The 27,862-nt window shown below is 39.2% G+C and overlaps 2 protein-coding genes across 3 annotated transcripts in view; one reads left to right on the forward strand and one right to left on the reverse strand.

The window, feature by feature from the left end:
- Positions 1–27,862, reverse strand: part of LOC150081272 (sentrin-specific protease 6-like) — a 369,847-nt gene that overhangs the window by 330,380 nt on the left and 11,605 nt on the right. The gene's annotated exons all lie outside the window — the stretch shown is intronic.
- On the forward strand, positions 6,547–7,014 carry LOC150081273 (general transcription factor II-I repeat domain-containing protein 2A-like). The gene has a single exon (XM_090379479.1). It carries the CDS (start codon positions 6,547–6,549, stop codon positions 7,012–7,014), a length of 468 nt encoding a protein of 155 aa, XP_090235605.1.

Genomic DNA, 27,862 nt, shown 5'->3' on the forward strand with positions numbered 1-27,862 from the left:
TTTTTTTTTTTTTTTTTGGCTGATGCTGAATAAGCTTGCTTTCTTGCATCATATGCCTCTACTAATGCTAATGCTAATATTTCTCCAGATGTCTCTTTCCCTGGCCACTGTTCTCCATTGTCTCACCCTAAACTGGCAGAGGTCATTCTCTGTCATCCACCCACCTTCTTCTCAGTATTCCTCTCATTCTTCTTCCTCCCGGTTGCCCTTCAATTGCTTTCCTTGGCCATCTGTTTTCTTCCATTCGTATCACATGGCCTGCCCATCTAAATCAAGCTCTTTATCACTTCCACTATATCCAGTTCTTCATACAGTTCCCTCAGCTCTTGGTTTGTCCCTTATTTTCCAATCTTCCCCAACTTTTACTAGGCCAAAGATTTTCCTTAATATCTTCTAAAGGGTAAGTTAATGAATAAAGGGATGGTTAGGCGGAGCAATGTGGCATAAAGGGCAAGTTACTGCTATGGATAAAGGAATGGTTAGGTGGAAGAAGACAGAGTGGTTATGAATGGGCACTGCTCTTCATGGACTAATGTTATCAGTGGAGTTTTTCAGGGTTCAGTGTCGGGCCCACTGTTATTTTCAATAATTATTACTGATATTGATGAAGGTACATCAGGCTTAATGTCAAAGTTTTCAGATGATACAAAGGTTTGGAAAGTGGTCAATGACACTGATGACGTTATACTATTGCAACAAGATTTAGAAAAATTAGGTTGATGGGTTGAGAAATGCCAATTGAAGTTTAACATTGATAAATGCAAGGTATATTGCATATAAATAATAATCTCAGAGTACCGTGTCAACTGTAGGGAACTACACTGAGGTTAGTAGAAAATGAAAAAGCCCTGAGGTTAATTGTGCGGTCAGATATCTCATGGAGTTTTGTCAATGATGTACAGAAACTTTGTTTGTAGGGATAAGGAGGTCATTATCCCTTTGTACAAGGCCATGGTGAGGTTGCATCTAGAGTACTGTACACATAGATCTGGAGGTCTCACTTTAGGAAGTGATGTAGATCTGATGGAATGAGTGCAAAGAAGGGCAACCAGATTGGTGAAGGGAACAAAAGGGTGCTCTTACATAGAAAGGCTTCAGATTGTCACAGACATTCTCTCAGATATGCCAGACAAGCTGTACTTGCTACCTGACAGTCTAAAATGCTGATGGAACTGATATTCGAGTGACATTCCAGTCAAGTGGACCCAATTTCAGTGAAGTCCGGACAGACGGTGACAGCCAAATCCTATGCTTGCACCTTCACGATGGTGGGACTTTTAGTAACCCTGGGTATAACCTCCATGCACATGCACTGGGTGACAACAAAGGTGTGAACCAAAGTAAGCAGGGGTCGGTTGAGAGTCATTCCTCCATGTGTTGTGGCGCCCACAACACATGGAGGAATGCCACCCCTCTCTGTTACCAAGCAATACTAGGTGGTAGACGACTCTCATCAACCGGTGAAATACCACCACTTTCTTATTGGAGGCTTCAAGTGGTGGAACCCATATTTAGTCTCCAAAGCCAAGTTCCAGTCAATACTTTCCCATCTCTTCCATCGTGCAGTAAGACTGATGACTTTGAGGTTATGATGAACATCATTGTGAGATCCAATCTTCCGAAACACTTCCTAGTTCATTTCACAAACATACATGGTCTCAATTCTAATTTCTATGATGTCCATTTCCACTTGCAGTCTGCCAAACCCCGTGTACTTTTTCTGACAGAATCTCAGTAATCGGTTGATTTAACCACTGCCCATCCCAGTTGCCCAAATTATTCGCTGTATTCGATTATTCGATCCATTTCACCTCAAAACTGGCACTTCCCTGTCAGAGAATTGGTAACTTGGAATCTCCTCTTTTCGATCTTCTGTGGCTTAAAATCTCTCTACCTCATTCTATCAAATTCATCTGTTGTCTCTACCGTTCTCCCAACTCCACTAATCACATGGAACTCTTTGACTTCCTCTCTTTGAAACTTGACTTTCTCCAGTCCAACTTTCCTAACAGTGAGATAATTTTCCTTGGTGATTTTAATGTTCACAACTCCAGCTGGCTTTCTTTTTCTAGTTACGCTGACCAAGCTGGTCAAGACGTTGAGGCTTTCGCAATTACTAATGACCTTGCACAGATTGTTCTTTTACCTCCAATATACTGGACAATTCTAACCATGCAGCCAACACGATTGATATTTTTCTCACAAATAACCCTTCTAAGTACACGGTTGAAGTGAGTGGTCCTTTAGGCACCTCAGATCACAATTTGGTGATTGTCTCTTCTCCAATGTAGCCTTTATCTCATGGCTATTCCCAACCTCGTACTGTTTACCATTACAAGAATGCAAAATGGGATGACTCGGGAGATTTCTTTTCTTCTTTTCCTTGGTCGGATTACTGTTTCAAAACTTCTGATGTCAACATCTGCTCAGATCGTGTCAGTGAAATTATTCTTGTAGGAATGGAATCCTTTATTCCACACTCCACTTTAAAATCTCGTCCTTTATCTAAACCTTAGTTTTCCAATAAATGTGCTAAAGCTGTTCAAGAGAGGAACGTTGCATATCGTAATTGGGTTGTTTCCAAATCTTCAGTTTCATTTTCGGCCTACACCAAACCCTGCAACAATTGTAAAGCAATTATTAATCAATCCAAACTAGATTTTGAACAAGCTAAGAGTAGAAAACTTGCTTCTTGCCCTAATGGTAGCCGAGCATTGTGGTCTCTTGCCAAAGCTATTGGCTGCAACTTTTGCCCATCTCTGCTCCCACCTCTGTCAAAACCAGTTGGTTCTGTTGTCACTTCAGCCAAGGATAAAGCTTACCTGCTAGCATCCCATTTTTCTTCCAATTCCTGTATTAATGATCCTGGTAAAACACCTCCCACCATTCCCAACACGCTCCATTCAATGCCTCCTCTGGTCTTCTGTCAAAAGGATTTTGATGAATCTTGATGCTAAGAAAGCTCCAGGTCCCGATGGTATTTCTCCACTTGTTCTCAAAACCTGTGCTCCTGAACTTACTCCTGTTCTCTGCTGCATTTTTTCACTTTCTTATTCTAAAGGTGTTTTTCCTTCTGCTTGGAAATTTGCTCATATCCAGCCAGTTCCTAAAAAGGGTGACAAATTCCTCCCATCCAAATACTTCTACTCTTTCTAAAGTAATGGAGAAATCAATTAACTGCCAACTCTTAAACTACCTAGAAACCTTCCATCTGATCAATGATCGCCAGTATGGATTCCGTCAGTGTCGACCCACTGGCAATATTCTGGCTTATGTAACCCATTTATGGACAAATTCAATGGAAAAGTTCGGGGAAACACAAGCAGTTGGTCTTGACATCTCAAAGGCTTTTCTCAAAGGCATAAAGGTCTCCTAAACAAACTTCCATCTTATGGTTTGCCAACTCTGATCGCTCACTGAGGGTGATGGTAGCTGGATCTCTGTCTTCTAAGTTTTCCACAAATGCTGGTGTCCCCAAAGTTCAGTTCTTTCTCCCACTGTTTTCCTCTTGTATATTAATGACCTTCTTCCATTGACTGGAAATCCTATCCATAGTTTTTCCAATGATAGCACATTGCATTCCACTTTCCATTTTGAGAAACCTTGCCCTGCTCATTCAGCTTCAACTTCTCAAATATCCGCTTCCAATTCCTTAAATGCCAATCTCCCGTGGGGCAAAGACAACTTAGTTGATTTCAATCCTTCTTAAATTCAGTCTCATCTTATATCTTGCAAAAAGGATTCTTCTGCTCCTATGCTTATTTTTGGTGACACTGATTTTTGGTGACACTGATTTCTGGGCAAGATGATATATCTCTTTTGGGGCTAACCCTTCTAATCTCTCTTGGCACAAGCACATTACAAATATTGCTTCCTCTGCATCTAAAAAACTTGGTTCTCTCTTTCGATCTTGCCGTTACTTTTCTTCCAAACAGCTGTTCACTCTGTACAAGTCCCAAATCCGCCCTACTATGAAATATTGTTCCCACGTCTGGGGCGGTGCCCCCAAAACCTCTCTCAGGCTTCTAGATTCCATTCAGAAGAGGGCAATTAGGTTAATTAATGACTCCTCTCTAACAGAGTCTCTCCACTCGCTGTCTCATAGACGTACTGTTTCTGTTGCATGCCTTTTCTATAGATACTTCCATGGGCACTGTTCTTCTGAATTAGCTTCTATAATTCCCACTCTCTCTTTCAAAACAGTCCAAACACATGCCGCCACCAGCCAACATCCATTTACTGTCCAACTTCAAACTCACAGAACCAACTTTTCATCTTCCTCGTTTATCTGGAACAACCGTTTTCTGGAACAACCTTCTTTTATACATATTTCCTGAAAATTACAGTGTACAGAAGTTGAAGTCTAATGTCAACAAATATCTTCTTTCATCTTCTCAACCTCCAACCCAAGCATGGTACTAAGTACTATAGGTTCTAATACCTCTCGTGTTTGGGGTTTTCATAAAAAAAAAAAAAAAAAAATCTGCAATTTGTAGCATTTGCCAACTAGGCACCTGCTGGGAAATCTCCATTGAGGCATTTAAGGCCTTGAATGGATTTAAGCTGAATGTGAATGGCATTCTGCTTGCTGAGACTACACACGAGGGGGCATAAATTTAAGTAAAGTAAAGATGGTTGCAGGATAGATGTTCAGAAGTTTGCCTTCAGCCAGCAAGTGGTTGATTGTTGGAATTGGCTTCCATTTGTTGTTGTGAAAGTGGATGGTTTAAATAAATTCAATGAAGGCTAGGAATGGTTGAGGTGTGTGTGTGTGTGTGTGTGTGTGTGTGTGTGTGTGTGTGTGTGTGTGTGTGTGTGTGTGTGTGTGTGTGTGTGTGTGTGTGTGTGTTGTTTTTTGCTGATGCTATATCAGCTTTCTTTCTTGCATCATTTGCTGCTACTACTACCTCCTATACTGAATATCATTAATAGAAACTACCATATTTGAAACAACTTTCTCCAATCCAACTTCCCTGATATTTAGGTAAATGATTTTTCCTTGGTGATTTTAAAGTTCACAACACCAACTGACTTCAGATTTCTACTCGCATATACCCAAATGGTCGAGATGCTGAGACTTTGCAATTACTAATGACTTGACCTCACACAGATGATTCAGTTAACTAACAAAAAGAATACCAGGCACCCTAATCGCACACCAAACGGTACTGATGTTTTTTCTCAGAAACAACCCTCAAAGTAGGAAGTCAATGTAGGTGAATCGTTCTCTAGACACATCAGACCACAATTTCGTGGTCTCTTCAACAATGGAGCCTTTTCCTTGTTGCCATTCTCAGCTGCATGTCATTTGGCTTTACAAGAATGCACAATGGGAGCTACATAATTTCTATTCTTCTTTTCCTTGGTTGGATTACTCTTTTAAATGTTGATGTAAATATTTGCTTAGATTGTGTAAGTAAAATTATTCTTGTATGGACGAAATCCTTTATTCCACATCCACCTTAATCTTTTCTTTTATCTAAACCAGGGGTGGGCAAACCACGGCTCGCAAGCCACATGCAGCTCTTTGACATTTAATGTGCAGCTCACGGAAATATGTTGGCTGAGCTTCTTTCTGCATTACAATTCATATAAAAGGTAAATAAAAAATTTTCAAGCTTTATAATTATTTACTGGGTAAAAACTGAGAGTCCACTGGATTAAAATATAAGTTTAATTTTCATGGTGAGTAAATATATTTAAGAATTTAAATCCTAATTTTAATGATAGATTTGAGTCAAGGATTAAAAGAAATTTTGGATTAGCAAGGATTACAGAGGAATTGTGCTAGAGAATCAGTAACCATACAAGCCGGTGCTGTCTATGTTAGTTTTAGTGGGCATGGCTTGGGACTGTGTGATTATGGTGTGTGTGGCTGTGTTTTGCTGGCAGTGAAATTAGCAGGGTGTTAGTGTGATATCGGGCACTGTGTATTTTGGTTGCGTTGCACGTGTTGGAGCTTATTGTTTCTTTTCACTTTAATTTTTTTAGAAGTGTCTTTGAAAATTTTGTGAAGGAAGATGCCATCATGAAATTGTAAGAAGCAAAAGTATGAAGATAAAAACAGAAATTTTAAGCCAGAGTGGGTGGAATATTTTGCATTCACCGTTAAAGGAGGTAAACCTTTATGCCTTATCTGCAAGGTGTCACTCAGTCATTACAAAGCCAGTAACTCGAAACGCCACTATGAAACAAATCACAAAAACTTTTAATTTGATTATCCACCCAAATCAGAATTACGGGAAAATAAGTTAACTGCGTTAAAAGCATCACTAAATAGCCAGCAGGCACTGTTAACAACATTCAATAAGGAAGCTGATACAACGACTGAAGCTAGTTTTGTTATATGATGGAATATTGCTTGTGCTAAACGCCCATATTCTGATGGCGAATTTGTTAAGAAGAATATAGCTGAAGTTGTTGCAGTATTAGATCCAAATAACACACAAATTCTTCAGCGACTAATAGCACAAACGCCAGCTTCACGCCACACTACACAGAGGCCTATCTCCCAGATCAGTGCTGATGCTGCAGGCAAAATGCAAAATGAATTCTTTTGCATTCAGCTTAGCTCTTGATGAATCTACAGACATACAAGACAATCCACAACTGGCACTATTTGTTCATTATGTTTCCTCTGATGTAACTGTGAAAGAAGAGATGTTGCACTTAGTGGCAACAAAAGAAACAACTTGTGGTGTTGACATTAAAAATGCGCCTGATAGAGCCTTAACAAATGCTGATATTCCACTGAATAAACTCGTCAGTGTTGCAACAAATGGAGCACCTGCAATGCTGGGGGAAAAAGCAGGATTAACTGCACTTATGGAAAGTGATCTCAACTTTCGAGAGTTCCTCCCTGTTCACTGCATTATTCATCGTGAACACCTGGCAGCCAGATACTTCAAGTATGAAGATGTTATGAAATCTGTTCTTGAAATTGCCAATTTCATACGCTTAAATGGGAAGACCCACCAACAGTTCAAAAATTTTATTGAAAACTGGTGCTTGTAGATAAACCCAGTGATGTCTCTTTCTACTGCATTGCAAGGTGGCTGTCAACCATCAATGTCTTAAGTAGGTTCGTGGATCTGTTGGAGACTATTATTGCTTTTCTTGAAGAAAAGAAAAGATTTTGTCCTCAAGTGGAAAATGATGAATGGATACAAGAACTAATGTTCCTTACTGATATAATGAATTATCTACAAACTCTCAACTTGGCACTCCAGGGGAAGGGTAAGATCATTTATATAAGATAAGCAAAGACTTGCAGAAGCTGAAGCCTTTCTTGTAAATCCATTTATGGTTGATGTCATCAATGATGGTTGTCCAATTCTCAAACCTCTGGTTACAGAATCATCTGCTGTGGAAATGGAACTAATAGAATTACAGGAGGACCCGGGTCTAAAGATGATCCATAAATCCCAGTCTACTATTGAGTTGTGGAAGCAAGTTCCAGAAATTCATCCAAACCTCAAATTCATCAAATTTAGTAAATAAATTTGATGAATTTGAGGTATTGCTCAAAACATCAAAGGCAGATATTGTTGGGATATCAGAGACTTGGTGTCACACAGATATAAGGAATGCATAACTGGAATTTGGGGAGTACATCTACAGAAAGGATACACTGGATAGGAAGGGAGGAGGGGTTATGCTATTAGTTAAGAAATACATAAAATCCAAGGAAGTGCAGCCAGTGGACATCGCTGGACAGTGCATTGTCGAGTCAGTTTGGTGTGACATAAGCATTGGGAGATCAAAATTGAGCGTAGGAGTGTGCTATAGGCCTAATGACTCTGATGAGTATAATAAGAAACTGTACAGGGAAATAGAGTGGGCCAGTAAATCAGAGAGTCTTATAATGGGAGATTTTAATTTCCCAGATATTGACTGGAATTTGGGGGCTGGTCACTCACACACTAGCAAGGCTTTTGTGGATTTATTGGATGATTGTTTTCTACATCAGCATGTTCGGGAGGCAACTAGAGGGAGGAATACTCTTGATTTGATTATCAGCAGCGATTCTTCATGCATTAAGAATCTGCAGATAAATGAACCACTAGGTGGCAGTGATCACAGTGTGCTGAAGTGGGATTTACTCAAAGAGGTTACTACCATTAGGGGTAAAGGGAAGGGTTATTACTTTCGTAAAGGCGACTACGATGGGCTGAGACAGTATTTAAATTCTATACAGTGGGGCCAACTGATGATGTTACCAACAGCAAATGCAAAATGGGAAGCATTCAAAGAACTTATCTTGGAAGCTACTAGGCTTTACATACCAACTAAGAAATATTGTTCAAGGTTTAGGCCTAAATGGATGTCAGATGAACTGATGAAGCATATGGCAGAGAAGAAACATGCATGGGATACATACAAATTAACACATGACACAGAAGCCTATGATAGATACAAGTTGATCTGTAACCAAGTTACAAAGGAGGTTAGGCAGGCGAAGGCAGATTACGAGAAATCTTTGGCAAGGGATGCAAAGAAAAACAGCAAAGAGTTCTTTACTTATGTAAACTCTATAAGGAAGGGGATGAATCAGATTGGTCCACTTGATATCGATGGGTCAACTGTTGATGATCCTGCTCAGGTAGCTAACAAACTAAATGAATATTTTGCATCGACATTCACACATGAGGAGTTATTTAGCGAGGGGAAAGCCAGAGGTGTATTCAACTCTAGCAGTAAGCTAGAGAATCTTTTAATAACTGAGAGTAAAGTGGAGGAGAAATTGTTGAAGATAAACACAAGAAAGGCACCCGGTGTGGATGGGATCTATCCAGTTATATTAAAGGAGGCAGCAGAGGAAGTAAGCAAACCCTTAGCCATAATTATGAGAGCTTCCTTGGACTCAGGAGAGGTACCCACAGACTGGAGATGTGCAAATGTGACCCCAATTCACAAAGGAGGATCAAAGGCTGACACAAGCAATTATAGACCTGTGAGTTTAACTTCTGTTCCAGGAAAATTAATGGAGGCACTAGTTAAAGAAGCACTGCAGGATCATTTAGACAAGACTTCAGTTATAGCTCAGACACAGCATGGTTTTGTTAAGTGGAAGTCTTGCCTGACCTATTTGATTGGATACTATGATGCAGTCACAAAGGAACTGGATGCAGAGAATAACTTTGATATTATATACTTGGATCTTAGAAAGGCTTTTGATACTGTTGCACATGGAAGACTGCTGCACAAATTGGAGCAGTGTGACATTGGAGGCAAATTGCTGCTGTGGATAAAGGGGTGGCTGAGGGGGAGAAGACAGAGAGTGGTAATCAATGGACACTGCTCGTCGTGGACTAATGTTATTAGTGGAGTCCCTCAGGGCTCAGTGTTGGGTCCATTATTGTTTTCTGTATTCATAAATGATACTGATGATGGTATATCAAGCTTAATGTCCAAGTTTGCAGATGATACAAAGGTAGGCAGGGTTGTCAAGGACACTACTGACACTATGCTGCTGCAACAGGATCTGGAAAGGTTGAGCAGATGGGCTGAGAGGTGGCAAATGAAGTTTAACATTGACAAATGTAAAGTAGTACACATGGGAAACAGCAACCCCAGAGCAACGTATCAACTCTGTGGTACTACACTGACAGTGGTAAAGAATGAAAGGGACCTGGGGGTGGTTGTGCAGGCAGATATGAAGTTCTCTGAGCAGTGCAGATGGGCTGCAAGAGTAGCTCATGGTGTATTGTCAATGATATATAGGAATTTTTCTAGCAGGGATAAGGAGGTGATTATTCCCTTGTATAAGGCAATGGTCAGGCCACACCTAGAGTACTGTATACAGGTCTGGAGGCCTCATTTCAAGAAGGATGTAGAGATGCTGGAACGAGTACAGAGAAGGGCAACAAGATTAGTGAATGGAACAAAGGGGTGCTCTTACGAAGAAAGGCTTAAGTTTTGCAGGTTGCAGTGTCTGGAGTCTAGGCACCAGCGAGGTGATCTGATAGAGGTGTATAAAGCATTGAATGGTTTGAGCATGCTCAATGCTGATGGGATTCTTCCTCTCGCTCAGAATAATTACCTGAGAGGGCATAAATTCAAATTGAGGAAAGACAGATGTAGGATAGACATGCGGAAATTTGCCTTTAGCCAGCGAGTGGTTGGTTGGTGGAACAGACTTCCATCCCTTGTCGTGGAAGTTGATAGCCTAAATAAGTTTAAGGCTCAGCTGGCCAGGTATTTTGAACGAACAGAGGGGTGAAGTGGAAGTGGTTTTTTTTTTTTTTTTTTTGGCTGATGCTGCATAAGCTTGCTTTCTTGCATCAAATGCCTCTACTAATGCTAATGCTAAATAAAATATCCTGAACTGAAGAAAACCAGTGTGCGACATCTCAATTTTCAGCACAACATATTGCTGTGAATCACTGTACTCTGTAATGAAGTTTGTGGTCAAAACATTGTACAATCCTTACAAATCAACACCAGATGGAGCTAATTCATACTGCCTTGATAACATATCAGCCAGAATTTAAACAACTCACAGACAAGATGGAGACTCATAAGGCCTCTACTAGCAGTAAATAGACTGATAATTGTAGCAATGTCTGTTTGTGTCATAAAAATATTATGTTAAGACTATGATTTTGTAGGGTGGTATCTGATTAAAACATCTCTAATTTTATTGGTTTACATATTTTTCTCCATGTTTTGACCAGATATTTACTAAGACAAATAAATATCATTAATTAAAAATATCTGTTTTAACCCTTTTATTTTTATTTTTGGCAATCTCATTTAATGTTAATGAAATGCAAATTTGCATATTTTTCTAAGATGTTTCCGTAGTTCATTACCATATTAAATACGCTCAATCTAGTAAAAACAATAATCAATCAGGATTTTGAAAACATCTGGTATATTATGTGTACTTTGTGATTATTGACACTAATACAAATTAACAGTTTAAAAACTACATACATGAATAAATATTATTACGTACATGTATCTCTCAATATTTATATAAAATTTTTGTAATAAAATGTGCATGTAACAATAAAAACGTGTGTAATATTTGTTCACATCTTGCGGCTCTCAAACATCCGAAGTTTATCGTATGTGGATCATAAAATAACCAAGTTTGGCCATCCCTGATCTAAACCATGGTTTTAAAATAAATGTGCTAAGGCTGTTCAAGATTAAGAATGTTGCATATCTCAATTTGCCTGCATTCAAATCTCCAGGTTCATTTTCTGCCTACACTAAATCTTGCAGTAACTGTAAAGCAGTTATTCATCAATCCAAACTAAATTTTGAACAGGCTAAGAGTCATTAGCCACAAATTTTGTCCATCTATAGTCCCGTCTCTCTTAACACCTGATGGTTCAATTGCCTCCTCAACTAAAAATAAAGCCAAATCTAGCATCGTACTTTTCTTTTAAATCCAAGCATTATCAACCTCTGATCATTCCAGCACATTCCACTCAATACCTCCTGTAGTCAGCCGTCAAATGGATGTCAGAAAAATTAAGTCTTGATGCAAAGAAAGCTCTAGATCCGGATGGAATTTCTCCTGTTGTCCTCAAAAGGAGTGCCCCTGAGCTTGCTTCTCTTCTGTGTCACTGTTTCACACTTTCTTATTCCACCAGTGTTTTTCCTTCTTCTTGGATACTTGCTCAAAATTCAGCCAGTATGTAAAAAGGGTGACAAATCCCTACCATCCAGTTATTGTCCCACTGCACTTCTACTCTTTCTAAAGTAATAGAGAAATTCATTAACCACCAACTCGTAAACTATCTCAAAACTTTCCATCTGCTTAATGGTCACCAATATGGATTGTATTATCATCAATCCATTCGTGATATACTAATTTGTTACCGATCTATGGAAAAATTAAATGGAAAAGTTTGGTGAAGTTCAGGCAGTTTCTCTTGACATTTCTAAGGCTTTTGATCATGTTTAGTATAAAAGTCTTCTAAAAAAGCTGCCATCTTTTGGATTGCCAACTGTTTTTTTTTTTTTTTTGAAATTCTGTATCCAGTTTTCTCTCTGACTGTTCTCAACAGTGATGGTAGATGGCTTGCTTTCTTCTGACTTCTCCACTAATGCTAATGTTCTCCAAGGATCAGTTCTTTCTCCACCTCCTTACCTCTTGTATATTAATGACCTTACACTGACTGGAAATCCCATCCATAATTTTGCTGTTGATAGCACACTACATTCCACAGTTTGAGTCATGCAAAAAAACGTCAACTTCCTGAATATCCACTAGCAATTTTTTAAATGCTGATTATCAGGTAATTCTACAGTGGCACCAAGATAACTTAGTTAACTTTAATCCATCCAAAACAAAGACATGAATAAATCCTTCCTTCCTTGCAAAAAGAGTATACTGCTCCTATGCTTATCTTTGATGAAACTCAGATTTCTACACAATATCATGCATCTCTATTAGGGATTACTAATTTTTCTAACCTCTCTCTCTAAGCATAAGGACATCACAAATATTGCTTCCTCTGCAATTAAAAAAATGGATTTTCTCTCTACATTACTTTTCTTCTAAACAACTACTCACTCTGTACAAATCTCAAGTCTGCTCTACCATGGAATATTGTTCCAACATCTGTGGTGGTGCCCCCAAAACCTCTCATAGGCTTCTAGACTCCATTCAAAAGAGGGCAGTCAATTTAATTAATGAACATCTATTACAGTCAATTCACACTCTGTCTCATAGATATGTTTCTGCTGCATGCCTTTTCTATAGATAAAATCCATATGGAATGTTTGTGTGAATTTTCATCAGTAATTTCCCACTCTCTTCCAAATCAGTCTGAACATACTGCAACCAATCGGCATCCATTTACTGTCCAAATTCAAACTCACAGGACCAACTTTCCTTCTTCCTAGTTCTCCTATCAACTTCTGTTTCCTGAAACAACGTTCCTTGAAATGCATTTCCTGAAAATGAAAACTTTATGCTACAAAAATTCAAGTCTAATGTCAGCAAGTATCTTCACAGCCTTCTCAACTTTCATACCATGCATGTTATTAAGTACTCTAAGTTCTAATATATTTTGTGTCTGGAAATTTCATAAAGAAAAAAAAAAAGTCTCATTGAAGAGGATGATCAATATTGTTATGCATTAAACACATAATCCTTACTACATATTGTTTTGTACATGGAGAATGGTTACTTTAGCATCAGCATAGTTGAGGCATATGATGCAAGAAAGCAAGCTTATAGAGCATAAAAAATATATATATATAAATAAATAAAAATAAACCTTCCCATTTCACCCATCTGGTCACTCCAAATGTTTGTCTAGTTCAGCCTTAAATTTATTTAAGCTATCAAATTCCACAACAACAACAGATGGAAGTCTGTTCCAGCAATCAACTAGCTGCTGGCTAAAGGCAAACTTCTGCACATCTATTCTACAACTGTCTTTCCTCAATTTGAATGTATGCCCCCCTCATGTTTGTAATCTGAGCAAGCAGAAGTATCCCATCAGCATTGAGCCTGCTCAACCCATTCAAAGTCTTGTACATCTCAATCAGATCACCTTGCAGGTGCTAGTCTCCAGATGCTGCAACTTGCAGAACTTAAGCCTTTCTTCGTAAGCACACCCATTTGTTCCTCTCACCAATCTTGCTGCCCTTCTCTGTACTTGTTCTAACAACTCTACATCCTTCCTAAAATGAGGCCTCCAGACCTCCATACAGTACACAAGGGGTGGCCTGACCATTGCCTTATAAAAAGGAATAATCACCTCCTTGTCTCTGCTAGCAAAATTCCTATATATCATTGAAAAAACTCCATGACCTGCTCTGGCAGCCGATCTGTACTGCTCAGAGAACTTCATATCTGACTGCACAATTACCCCAAGTGCTTTTCATTCTCCACGTCCCTGAGTGTAGTAATGCACATTTGGTACATTCTCTTTGGTTATGGCTACCCATATGCAGTACTTTTCATTTGTCAATATTAAACTTCAGTTGCCACATCTCAGCCCATCTATCTAACTTTTCTAAACCTGTTGCAGTAGCATACTGTCTTTACTATCATTAACAACCCTGCCAACCTTTATATCATCTGCAAACTTGAACATTAAGCCTGATATGCCTTCATCGATATCATTAATAAATACACAAAACAACGATGAGCCCAACACCAAACCCTGAGGGACTCCACTAATAACATTAGTCCACGTAGAGCAGTGTCCATTTATTACCACTCTCTTGCAATCCCCCACTCAATCATCCCTTTATCCATTGCAGCAACTTCCCTTAATGTCATACCACTCCAATTTGTACAGGAGTCTTCCATGTGTGCAACAGTATCAAAAGCTTTCCTGAAATCCAAGTATATGATATCAAAATTATTTTTTGCACCCAGTTCCTTTGTGACCACATCGTAGTGTCCAATCAAATTGGTCAGACAAGACTTCCGCTTAACAAACCGATGCTCTGTCTGAACTATTACTGCAGTCTTGTCTAGGTGATCTTGCACTACTTCTTTAACTAGTGATTCCTTTATTTTTCCCCCCCGGAACAGAAGTTAAATAAACAGGTCTATAATTATATGCAACACATTTTGAACCCCCTTTGTGAATTGGGGATACATGTGCACATCTCCAGCCATGGGGATCTCCCCTGAATCAAAGGATGCTCTCATAATTAAGGCTAAGGGTTTGCTTACTTCCTTCGCTGCCTCCTTCAATATAACTGGATAGAGTCCATCTGTCCCAGGTGCCTTTTTTATGTTTAACTTCAACAATTTTTCCTCCACTGAATTCATTTAGCTCCTGGTTAGAGTTCAGTAAACTTCTGTCCTCCCCTTCCTTACAGAATTCCTCATGTGTGAATGTAGATGCAAAATACTCATTTCAGTTTGTCGGTTATCTGAGCAGAATCATCAATAGTTGAACCATCAACATCAAGTGGACCAATATGACTGATTCATTCCCTTCCTTCTAGAGTTTACATAAGTAAAGTCATCTTTGATTATTTTCTTTGCATTCTTTGCCAAGGATTTCTCTTAATCAGCCTTTGCCTACCTAACCTCCTTTGTGACTTGATTATAAACTAGCTTATATCTCCCGTAGGCCTCTGTGTCACCTGATAATTTATATGCATCCCATGCATTTTTCTTCTCTGCCACGAGCCTAAGTAGTTCATCTGACATCCATTTAGGACTAAATCTTGAACAGTATTTCTTAGTTGGTATGAAAAGCCTAGTAGCTTCCAAGATTAAATCCTTGAAGGCTTTGCATCTAGAATTCAATGTTTTTAACAACATCAGTTGATCCCACTGCATAGAATTTAAAAACTGCCTAAGACCAATGTAGTCACTTTTAGGAAAACAAAAACCCTTCTCTTTACCCTTGATGGTAATTACATCTTTAAGTAAATCCCACATCAGTAGACTAATCACTGTCGCCTAGTGGTTCCTTTATCTGCAAATTCCTAATGCATGTGTCGTGACAGCTGATAATCAGATCAAGAGTATTAACCCCCTCTGGTTGCCCCCCGAACATGTTGCAGTAGAAAACATTCCTCCAATAAAGTCTTACTAGTGTGAGAGTGACTAAACCAAAAGTTCCAGTCAATATCTCTCAAGTTAAAATTCCCCATTAGAAGACTGGCCCACTATTTCTCGGCACAATTGTTCGTTATACTAATCAGAGTCATTAGGCATATCATCTTTTAAGGGCACAAAAGGTGATATAGTTATACACGTTGGCAATAATGATATTAAGAGCAGGAGACCGGCGGAATTACTTCACAAGTACAGGTCATTGATGAAAAAAAGCCGTGAATTAGGGTTGAAATTGAAAGTGTCTGCAATTCTGCCCAGACACGATAGGAGGGAGTATATGATGAGAGCCCTGTCAATCAATTCGGCCCTGGAAAGATTGTGCAGGGCTCAAGGGGTAGAATTTTTTTCAGCCTGGTCTGTACTTGTTAACAGGAGAGACTGCTTCTACAGGGATGGGATACACTTAAATAGAAAGGGTGCAAGAATGTTTGCTGATGCTATCGAGGCAGTGTTAGGTGGGTCGGAAAACTGCTAGATTGGGGGGGATACAAGGACTAATAGATTAACAGTAGCCACAGGCAGAGGTGAAAGTGATTCTTGCACTGCTTCTATTGGAATGAGCCGCAGCCTGGAAAATAAGATGCAGGATATTTCAGAGACTGCTGGGAATCATTGGGGTACAAGTAAACACATGGGTTGTGTTAGGGTAGCTAAGAAAAAGAACAGGTGCATGTATACTTGTGTGCACACCAATGCTAGGAGTTTAGTAAATAAATTTGATGAATTTGAGGTATTGCTCAAAACATCAAAGGCAGATATTGTGGGGATTTCAGAGACATGGTGTCACACAGATATAAGGAATGCAGAACTGGAATTTGGGGAGTACAATGTCTACAGAAAGGATAGACAGGATAGGAAGGGAGGAGGGGTTATGCTATTAGTCAAAAAACACATAAAATCCAAGGAAGTGAAGCCAGTCGACATCGCTGGACAGTGCAGTGTCGAGTCAGTTTGGTGTGACATAAGCATTGGGAGATCAAAATTGAGAGTAGGAGTGTGCTATAGGCCTAATGACTCTGATGAGTATAATAAGAAACTGTTCGGAGAAATAGAGTGGGCCAGTAAATCAGAGAGAGTCTTATAATGGGGGATTTTAATTTCCCAGATATTGACTGGAATTTGGGGGCTGGTCACTCACACAGTAGCAAGGCTTTTGTGGATTTATTGGATGATTGTTTTCTACATCAGCATGTTCGGGAGGCAACTAGAAGGAGTAATACTCTTGATTTGATTATCAGTAGTGATTCTTCATGCATTAAGAATCTGCAGATAAATGAACCACTAGGTGGCAGTGATCACAGTGTGCTGAAGTGGGAGTTACTCAAAGAGGTAACTACCATTAGGGGTAAAGGGAAGGGGTATTGCTTTCGTAAAGGTGACTACAATGGACTGAGACAGTATTTAAATTCTATACAGTGGGATCAACTGATGATATTGCCAACAGCAAATTCAAAATGGGAAGCATTCAAAGAACTTATCTTGGAAGCTACTAGGCTTTACATACCAACTAAGAAATATTGTTCAAGGTTTAGGCCTAAATGGATGTCAAATGAACTAATGAGGCATATGGCAGAGAAGAAAAATGCATGGGATACATACAAATTAACACGTGACACAGACGCCTATGATAGATACAAGTTGATCTGTAACCAAGTTACAAAGGAGGATAGGCAGGCGAAGGCAGATTACGAGAGATCCTTGGCAAGGGATGTGAAGAAAAAGAGCAAAGAGTTCTTTACTCATGTAAACTCTAGAAGGAAGGGGATGAATCAGATTGGTCCACTTGAGACGATGGGTCAACTGTTGATGACCCTGCTCAGGTGGCTAACAAACTAAATGAATATTTTGCATCGACATTCACACATGAGGAGTTATTCAGCGAGGGGAATGCCAGAGGTGCATTCAACTCTAGCAGTAAGCTAGAGAATCTTGTAATAACTGAGAGCAAAGTGGAGGAGAAATTGTTGAAGATAAACACAAGAAAGCCACCTGGGGTGGATGGGATCTATCCAATTATATTAAAGGAGGCAGCAAAGGAAGTAAGCAAACCCTTAGCCATAATTATGAGAGCTTCCTTGGACTCAGGGGAGGTACCCATGGACTGGAGATGTGCAAATGTGACCCCAATTCACAAAGGGGGATCAAAGGCTGACACAAGTAATTATAGACCTGTGAGTTTAACTTCTGTTCCCGGAAAATTAATGGAGGCACTGGTTAAAGAAGCACTGCAGGATCATCTAGACAAGACTTCAGTTATAGCTAGGACACAGCATGGTTTTGTTAAGGGTAAGTCTTGCCTGACCAATTTGATTGGATTCTATGATGCAGTCACAAAAGAACTGGATGCAGGGAATAACTTTGATATTATATACTTGGATCTTAGAAAGGCTTTTGATACTGTTGCACATGGAAGACTGCTGCACAAATTGGAGCAGTGTGGCATTGGAGGCAAATTGCTGCTATGGATAAAGGGGTGGTTGAGGGGGAGAAGACAGAGAGCGGTAATCAATGGACACTGCTCATCGTGGACTAATGTTATTAGTGGAGTCCCTCAGGGTTCAGTGTTGGGTCCTTTATTGTTTTCTGTATTTATAAATGATATTGATGATGGTATATCAGGCTTAATGTCCAAGTTTGCAGACGATACGAAGGTTGGCAGGGTTGTCAAGGACACTACTGACACTATGCTGCTGCAACAGGATTTGGAAAGGTTGAGCAGATGGGCTTCGAGGTGGCAAATGAAGTTAACATTGACAAATGTAAAGTACTACATATGGGAAACAGCAACCCCAGAGCAACGTATCAACTGTGTGGTACTACACTGACAGTGGTAGAGAGTGAAAGGGACCTGGGGGTGGTTGTGCAGGCAGATATGAAGTTCTCTGAGCAGTGCAGACGGGCTGCAAGAGTAGCTCATGGTGTATTGTCAATGATATATAGGAATTTTTCTAGCAGGGATAAGGAGGTGATTATTCCCTTGTATAAGGCAATGGTCAGGCCACACCTAGAGTACTGTATACAGGCCTGGAGCCCTCATTTCAAGAAGGATGTAGAGCTGCTGGAACGAGTACAGAGAAGGGCAACTAGATTGGTGAATGGGACAAAGGGGTTCTCTTACGAAGAAAGGCTTAAGTTTTGCAAATTACAGTGTCTGGAAACTAGGCACCAGCGAGGTGATTTGATAGAGGTGTACAAAGCCTTGAATGGTTTGAGCATGCTCAATGCTGATGGGATTCTTCCTCTTGCTCAGAATAATCACCTGAGAGGGCATAAATTCAAATTGAGGAAAGACAGATGTAGGATAGATGTGCAGAAATTTGCCTTTAGCCAGCGGGTGATTGGTAGGTGGAACAGACTTCCATCCCTTGTCGTGGAAGTTGATAGCCTAAATAAGTTTAAGGCTCAGCTGGACAGGTATTTCGAACGAACTGAGGGGTGAAGTGGAAGTGGTTATTTTTATTTATTTGTTACTTTTTTTTTTTTTTTTTTTTTTGGCTGATGCTGCATAAGCTTGCTTTCTTGCATCAAATGCCTCTACTAATGCTAATGCTAACACACTCCTACTCTCATTTTCCCTTTCTCTCTCTCATCTCCCACTCAACCATCCCTTTATCCATTGTAGCAACTTACTCTTAATGCCATATCTCTCCAATTTGTACACCAGTCTTGCATGTGCAACAGTCAACCAAACTGACTGTTTATGTCACACCAAACTGACTCAACATTGCACTGTCCATCCATGTCAACTGGATGCACTTCCTTAGATTCTGTGTTTCTTAACTAAAAGCATAACCCTGTCTATCCTTTCTGTACACGTTGTACTCCCCAAATTCCAATTCTGCACTGCTTATATCTGTGTAACACCATGTCTCTGATATCCCAACAATAGCTGCCTTTGATGCCTTGATCAGCACTTCAAATTCATCAAATTTATTTACTATACTTCTAGCATGGATGTACATGCAAGTATACATGCACCTGTTCTTACTCTTAGTTACCCTAACACAGCCCATGTATTTACTTGTTCCATGATGACTCCTAGCAGCTCTTGAAAGCCTCAGCAACTTGCTCTCTTGGCTGCTGCTCATTACAATAGAAGCAGTGCAAGAATCGCTTGTGCCTGCAGCTACTGTTAATCTTTTAGTCTGTGAATACCCTCAAGCTAGCAGTTTTCCGAACCACCTAACACTTCCTTGATAGCAGCAGCAAATATTCTTGCACCCTTTCTATTTAAGTGTATCCCATCCCTGTAAAAACAGTCTCTCCTGTTAGCAAGCACAGACCATGCTGAAAAAAAATTCTACCCATGAGCCTTGCACAATCTCTCCAGGGCCAAACTGATTGACAAGGCTCTCATCATATACTCCCTCATATCACGTATGTGCAAAATTATACTCTTTCAAATTCAACCCTAGCTTGCAACATTGACCTGTACTTGTTAATTAAATCTACAGATCACTTACTCTTAAGGTCATTAGTGCCAATGTGTACAACAATATCACCTTTTGTGCCTTTAAAAGACAATATCTTCTCTACAGTGCCATCAACTTTCTTCAACATCAAATTTCTAACTGCCTTCAAGAAATTTTGAGAAACTGTTATGATTAAACTAGCAAAAATGTTGGATCTCACCAAACACACACAAAAAAAAAAAACAGCATGTGTACCTTGTACGCATGAAAGATGTTTTATGTGAAAACATCCTTAGCTTGGAAGAGGCTAGTCAAATCCAAACCAATAGCCTAATTACCCATTTGATTGTAGCCATTTGTTGAATAGTATGTCGTCAAACCTACTGTCTGCAGTTTCTACTCCAGTTAGTATGATCGCAACAATACAAGTATTTTTCATATGACTGCAACATTAGAATTATTTGGCAAGAATTTTTTGTCTCACGCATTTTAGCATAATTTAGGAAGTGAAGTCATTTGTGTCATTTCTGTGACCAAAAAATTTTACTTCAGTCCGAAAAATTAGTAGGTGCCACCAAAAATGTTTTCACATCAAAAATCCAATTTGTAGTTAATATTTTGAATTTTGGTCCAATAGTATTGGACTAATGGACGCAATGGAATTTAAAATTGTAATTCAAACTCTCAACCTTTTCATGTTAAAACGTCATCTGAAATTTTGTTCGTTTAAAGATCATATCAAGTAACACCTCTGTGAAAAATGCGAGATGCCAATACCAATTGCAAATATTGGAAAGTGTTGAAATCTGAATATCTCTTGGTATCATGCTGTGAATCATAATGGCTAGTGTGGAGAGAACCTTTTACTTATATTATTTAGCGGTTAAGGTTACATAAATATTTAGCGTTCTATAGAAAACCATTAGCACAATAAAAGTGAGCCTAATAGACACCATTGTGCACAACCAAATTGCGCTTCAAGATAAGGCACAATGTTATGTCTTGTATTTGGAGATCAGAGGTGCTTTCTACAATGATTACAGAAAAGCTGTTGAGATACTAAAAAAACATTTTCCTACTGACACAATAGTAATCTCCTCTCTACAGTACAGCCTAATCACAGATATCTCCTCTACTCCACTAGTGCCAATTATATTCTCATAACAACAGGCATTCCTCAAGGAGGTACAAGGGGGAATCAAAAAGTTCATACCCTGACCTAGATAAAACATCAGTAGGAACATGCCATTTTTTAGCATTAGCATTAGTAATGCTACGATGCAAGAAAGCAAGCTTATGCAGCATCAGCCGAAAAAAAAAAAAAAAAAAACACTTCCCATTTCACCCATACATTCGTTCCAAATGCTTGTCCAGCACAGCCTTAAATTTATTTAGGCTGTCAACTTCCCCAACAAAAGATGGAAGTCTGTTCCATCAATCAATACCCGCTGGCTAAAGACAAATTTCTGCACATCTATTCTACAACTGTCTTTCCTCAATTTGAATCTGTGCCCCCTCAGGTTCTTAATCTAAGCAAGAGAAAGAATCCCATCAGCATTCAGCTTGCTCAAGCCATTCAAGGCCTTATACACCTCAATCGGATCACATAGGTGCCTACTCTCCAGGCACTGCAATTTGCAGAACTTAGGCCTTTCTTGGTAAGAGGACCCCTTTGTTCCCCTCACCAATCTTGTTGCCCTTCTTTGTACTCGTTCTAGCAACTCTACATCCTTCCTAAAATGAGGCCTCCGGACCTTTACACAGTGCTTTAGATGTGGCCTGACCATTGCCTTGTATAATGGGATAATCACCTCCCTGTCCCTGCTAGCAAAATTCCTATATATCATTGACAAGACTCTATGATCTGCCCTGGCAGCCCATCTGCACTGCTCAGCGAACTTCATATTCGACTACACAATTACCCCCAGGTTTTTTTCACTTTCCACTTCCCTGATTGTAGTACCACACAGTTAGTACGTTTCTCTTCGGTTATTGCTACCTATATGCAGTACTTGGCATTTGTCAAGGTTAAACTTCAGTTGCCACTTCTCAGCCCATTTGCCCAACTTATCAGGATATAGTTGGAGCAGCATACTGTCTTTACTGTCGTTAACAACCCTGACAACATTTTGTATCATCTGCAAACTTGGCCATTAAACCTGACATACCTTCATCAGTATCATTGATAAATATAAAAAACAACAATGTTTTGTATACACCGAACCCCGGGGAATTCCACTAATAACATTTGTCCATTGATTGCCACTCTCTCTCATGTCCCACTCAACCATCCCTTTATCCATTGTTGCAACTTACTCTTAATGCCATATCTCTCCAATTTGTACAGCAGTCTTCCATGTGCAACAGTATCAAAAGCTTTCCTGAAATCCAAGTATATGATATCAAAATTATTTTTGGCATTCAGTTCCTTTGTGACCACATCCAATCAAACTGGTCACACAAGGCCTCCCTTTAACAAACCCATGTTGTGTCTTAACTATAACTGCAGTCTTGTCTAGATGATCCTGCAATTAGTGTTCTTTAAACACTAATTCCATTATTTTCCCCAGAACACAAGTTAAACTAACAGGTCTATAGTTACTTGTGTCACCTTTTGAAACCCCTTTGTGAATTGGCGATACATTTGCACACCTCCAGTTCATGGGGACCTCCCGTGAGTCCAAGGAAGCTCTCATAATTATGGCTAAGGGTATGCTAACTTCCTTTGCTGCCTCCTTTAATATAACTGGATAGATCCCATCCACCCCAGGTGCCTTTTTTATGTTTAACTTCAACAATTTCTCCTCCACTTTACTCTTAATTATTACAAAATCACTTAGCCCCCAGTTAGAGTTTGATAAACTTCTGGCACTCCCCTCATTGAATAACTCCTCATGTGTGAATGTAGATGCAAAATATTCATTCAGTTTGTCAGCTACCTGAGCATGATCATCAATAGTCAAACCATCTATGTTAAGTGGTCCAATCTGATTCATCCCTTTCCTTCTAGAGTTTACATAAGTAATGAACTCTTTGCTGTTTTTCTTTACTTCCTTTACCAAGCATTTCTCGTAATCTGCCTTCGCCTTCCTAACTTTCTTTGTGACTTGATTACAGACTAATTTATATCTGCCATAGGCTTCTATGTCACCTGATACTTTATATGCATCCCATACGTTTTTCTTCTCTGCCATGAGCCTCATTAGTTCATCTGACATTCATTTAGGCCTAAACCTTGAACAGTATTTCTTAGTTGGAATGAAAAGCCTAGTAGCCTCCAAAATTAAGTCCCTCAAGGCTTCCCATTTAGAATTCAATGTTGGTAACATCATCAGTTGATCTCACTGTACAGAATTTAAAAACTGTCCGAGACCTCTGTAGTGTAGTCACCTTTACAAAAGCAAAAGCCCTTCCCTTTAGCCTTGATGGTAGTTACATCTTTAAGTAATTCCCACATCAGTACATTGTGATCACTGTCATCCAGTTGTTCCTTTAAATGTAAATTCTTAATGCATGAATAATCACTGCTGATAATCAGATCAAGAGTATTACTCCCTCTGGTTGCTTCTCGACCCATGTTTCTGTAGAAAGCAGTCATCCAATAAATTCACAAAAGTCTTGCTAGAGTGTGAGTGACCAATCCACAAGTTCCAGTCGATATCTGAAAAGTTAAAATCTCCCATTATAAGACATTCTGATTTACTGGTCCACTCTATTTCTCTGCACAATTGCTCATTATACTCATCAGATTCATTTGGCCTATAACACAATATAAGTTGTCTACATATTCCATAACTAACATGTGAAATTTCATTCCCGTAGCTGATTGTACACCAGAAGTGGAGCCTAGAATCTGAGGAAGGACACTATGGTTGACAAAGTTGAGTATTGGTCAGTGATCAAGTTCCTGCATTTGCAGGACAAGAAAGCTCAGGAAATTGAAGAAGAAATGAAAGCTGTGTATGGGCAGAATTGTCCATCCTATGACACTAAAAAAGTGGAAACAGGAGTTCCAGTGCAGTCATACAAATGTCTTTGATGAGCCAAAGGAAGGAAAGGAAGGCCATCAACATTCACAGACAGCAAGATGGTTGCAGAGGTTGAACAGCTGGTGCTGAGTGACAAACATGTGACAATTCATTTCGTTGCAAATGCAGTGGGAATTGGTTATGGGTCTGGCCGCAGCATTTTACATGACCACCTGCACATGTCTAAGGTCTCCACACAATGGGTTCCAAGATTGCTGATGTCTTTGCAGAAGCAATGTTGAACACAATGTTCTAACCAACTGTTGGATTGCTACTGCAGCACCCACCCTATTCTCCTGACTTAGCACAATCAAGAAATGAAGAAACTATTGCGTGGATGCCACTTTGATTCATCTCAGGAAGTCATCGATGAAGTGGAATAGTGGTTTCAGGCAAAAAGTGGGGACTTCTATGATCAAGGCATTAAACAACTAATCCACAGATAGGAGAAATATGTTACTATATGTGGAGAGTACATAGAAAAGGAGTAAAGTTCCTGTGAAGTTTCACCTTTCTAGGGCTATTATTTCTAGGTAAGGGTACAAATGTTTTGATATCCCCTCATATACTTTCCAGTACTATATTTTCAGCATTTGACAAACCACCCTTGCAAGCAAATCCAAATATGCTGTCAATATGCCAATGATTTAGAGTTGTTTATTATTTCCAAAGTCTGTGATGGTATTCACAAAGTTAGCCATGATGTGAATTTACAGATGTATAGAATTACCAAGTATCTGAAAGAACTCAATTGGACTATCAATGCAAACAAATTTGCTCAAATAACTTATTCCTTACAAAAACCCAAACCACATAAAAATAAAAATTGCAGCTAACTCAATTCAAAATGTCTATTCCCACAATGACATAAGGGTAGTTTTCATTTAGGAAGTGACAAAATGACAAGAAATGACATATTTGCATCGTGTCAGGATTGCATTTTCGTGACAAATTGGTTTTACTGCAGTCCGAAATTCAGTAGGTGCCGCCAAAGGTGTTTTCACATAAAAAACAAAAGCTACATAAGATAATGGAATCTGATCACCATAAGTTGTTTTCACACAGTGACGCAAGCTGGCTTGCAAAGGTTGAATTATATGAACTTCTTTTATTTTTTTTCATTAGAAGAATTTGATTTTTGTAAGTATTTATCTAATGACATATAAATATGAAAACTTGCATATCTGTCTGTTTTATTCCATAATTTAAACAAACTGGATACATATAAATATGCCATTTTTGACTGACAAAATTAATGCTTTTAAGGAAAAAACTAGCCAGTTGAAACGAAAAGTTGCACAAAATAATTTAGAAATATTAACCTTTTTTAATTCAAAAATTAGCACTATTTTCCTACTTTGGCTATAGAAAAAATTTGGTCAGGCTGAACGATCCATACTTATGGGGAGTACAATGTCTACAGAAAGGATAGACAGGATAGGAAAGGAGGAGGGGTTATGCTTTAGTTAAGAAACACATAAAATCCAAGGAAGTGAAGCCAGTCGACATCGCTGGACAGTGCAGTGTCGAGTCAGTTTGGTGTGATATTAGCATTGGGAGATCAAAATTGAGAGTAGGAGTGTGCTATAGGCCTAATGACTCTGATGAGTATAATAACAAACTGTACAGGGAAATAGAGTGGGCCAATACATCAGAGAGTCTTATAATGGGTGATTTTAATTTCCCAGATATTGACTGGAATTTGTGGGTTGGTCACTCACACACTAGCAGAGGTTTTGTGGATTTATTGGATGATTGTTTTCTACATCAGCATATTCGGGAGGCAACTAGAGGGAGTAATACTCTTGATCTGATTATCACTAGTGATTCTTCATGCATTAAGAATCTGCAGATAAAGGAACCACTGGGTGGCAGTGATCACAGTGTGCTGAAGTGGATTTACTCAAAGAGGTAACTAGCATCAGGGGTAAAGGGAAGGGTTATTGCTTTCGTAAAGGCGACTATGATGGTCTGAGACAGTATTTAAATTCTATTCAGTGGGACCAACTGAAGATGTTACCAACAGCAAATACAAAATGGGAAGCATTCAAAGAACTTATATTGGAAGCTACTAGGCTTTACAAACCAACTAAGAAATATTGTTCAAAGTTTAGGCCTAAATGCAGGTGGTAGATGACTTTCATCAACCGGTGAAATACCACCACTTTGCTTATTGGGGGCTTGAAGTGGTGAAACCCATGTTTAGTCTCTAGAGCAAAGTTTCTGGCATCCCCTCCCCCCATACTTCCCCTTTAACCCATGCACGGTACTAAGTACTATAGGTTTTGATACCTTTCATGTTTGGGGATTTCATAAAAAAAAAAAAAAAAAAAAATGGATGTCAGATGAACTAATGAGACATATGACAGAGAAGAAAAATGCATGGGATACATATAAATTAACGTGACACAGAAGCCTATGATAGATACAAGGTGATCTGTAACCAAGTTATAAAGGAGGTTAGGCAGGCAAAGGCAGATTACGAGAAATCTTTGGCAAGGGATGCAAAGGAAAACAGCAAAGAGTTCTTTATTTATGTAAACTCTAGAAGGAAGGGGATGAATCAGATTGGTCCACTTGATATCGATGGGTCAACTGTTGATGATCCTGCTCAGATAGCTAACAAACTAAATGAATATTTTGCATCAACATTCACACATGAGGAGTTATTCAGCAAGGTGAATGCCAGAGGTGTATTCAAATCTGGCAGTAAGCTGGAGTATCTTGTAATAACTGAGAGTAAAGTGGAGGAGAAATTGTTGAAGATAAACACAAGAAATGCACCTGGGGTGAATGGGATCTATCCAGTTATATTAAAGGAAGCAGCAAAGGAAGTAAGCAAACCCTTAGCCATAATTATGAGAGCTTCCTTGGACTCGGGGGGGGTACCCACAGACTGGAGATGTGCAAATGAGACCCCAATTCACAAAGGAGGATCAAAGGCTGACACAAGTAATTAGAGACCTGCGAGTTTATCTTCTGTTCCAGGAAAATTAATGGAGGCACTGGTTAAAGAAGCACTGCAAGATCATCTACACAAGACTTCAGTTTTAGCTCGGAAACAGCATGGTTTTGTTAAGGGGAAGTCTTGCCTGACCAATTTGATTGGATACTATGATGAGGTCACAAAAGAACTGGATGCAGGGAATAACTTTGATATTATATACTTGGATCTTAGAAAGGCTTTTGATACTGTTGCACATGGAAGACTGCTGCACAAATTGGAGCAGTGTGGCATTGGAGGCAAATTGCTGCTATGGATAAAGGGGTGGTTGAGGGGGAGAAGACAGACAGTGGTAATCAATGGACACTGCTCATCGTGGACTAATGTTATTAGTGGAGTCCATCAGGGTTCAGTGTTGGGTCCATTATTGTTTTCTGTATTTATAAATTAGTATTATAGTATTAGTAATGGCCGCATGGTACAAGAAAGCCTATGGCTTATGCTGCACCAGCAAAAAAAAAAAAAAAAAAATCCGAACAAAACAATGATAAAAACAAAAAAAAAAAAAATAAATAATAATAATTAATAAAAAAAAAGGAAATTAAACCGATCATCCTATGCGCTTCCATTACCCGAAAGTACTATCCAGATGACCTTTGAATTTCCCCAAACTGTCGGCCTCTACCACCCATGAAGGCAACTTATTCCAGTAATTTATAACCCGGCTGGCTAAAAAAAAATTCCTGCAGTCCAATCTAAACATTTCCCCCCGTAACTTGAATTTATGTCCCCTAGTTGTAGCATCATTTATAATCTTGAAAATTTCGTCCTCATTCATTTTACTGATGCCTCTCAGAGCCTTAAACACCTCAATCAAATCTCCTCTAAGGTGTCTAGTTTCCAAACTCTGCAACCCACATAT

Source organism: Mastigoproctus giganteus, chromosome 8 (assembly GCF_048544385.1).
Source record: "Mastigoproctus giganteus isolate SK-2022 chromosome 8, ASM4854438v1, whole genome shotgun sequence".
Lineage (NCBI taxonomy): Eukaryota > Metazoa > Arthropoda > Arachnida > Uropygi > Thelyphonidae > Mastigoproctus > Mastigoproctus giganteus.

Excerpts from the sequence above, each read along its gene's own strand:
- LOC150081273 (XM_090379479.1), top strand. The coding sequence starts at position 6,547 with ATGAATTCTTTTGCATTCAGCTTAGCTCTTGATGAATCTACAGACATA.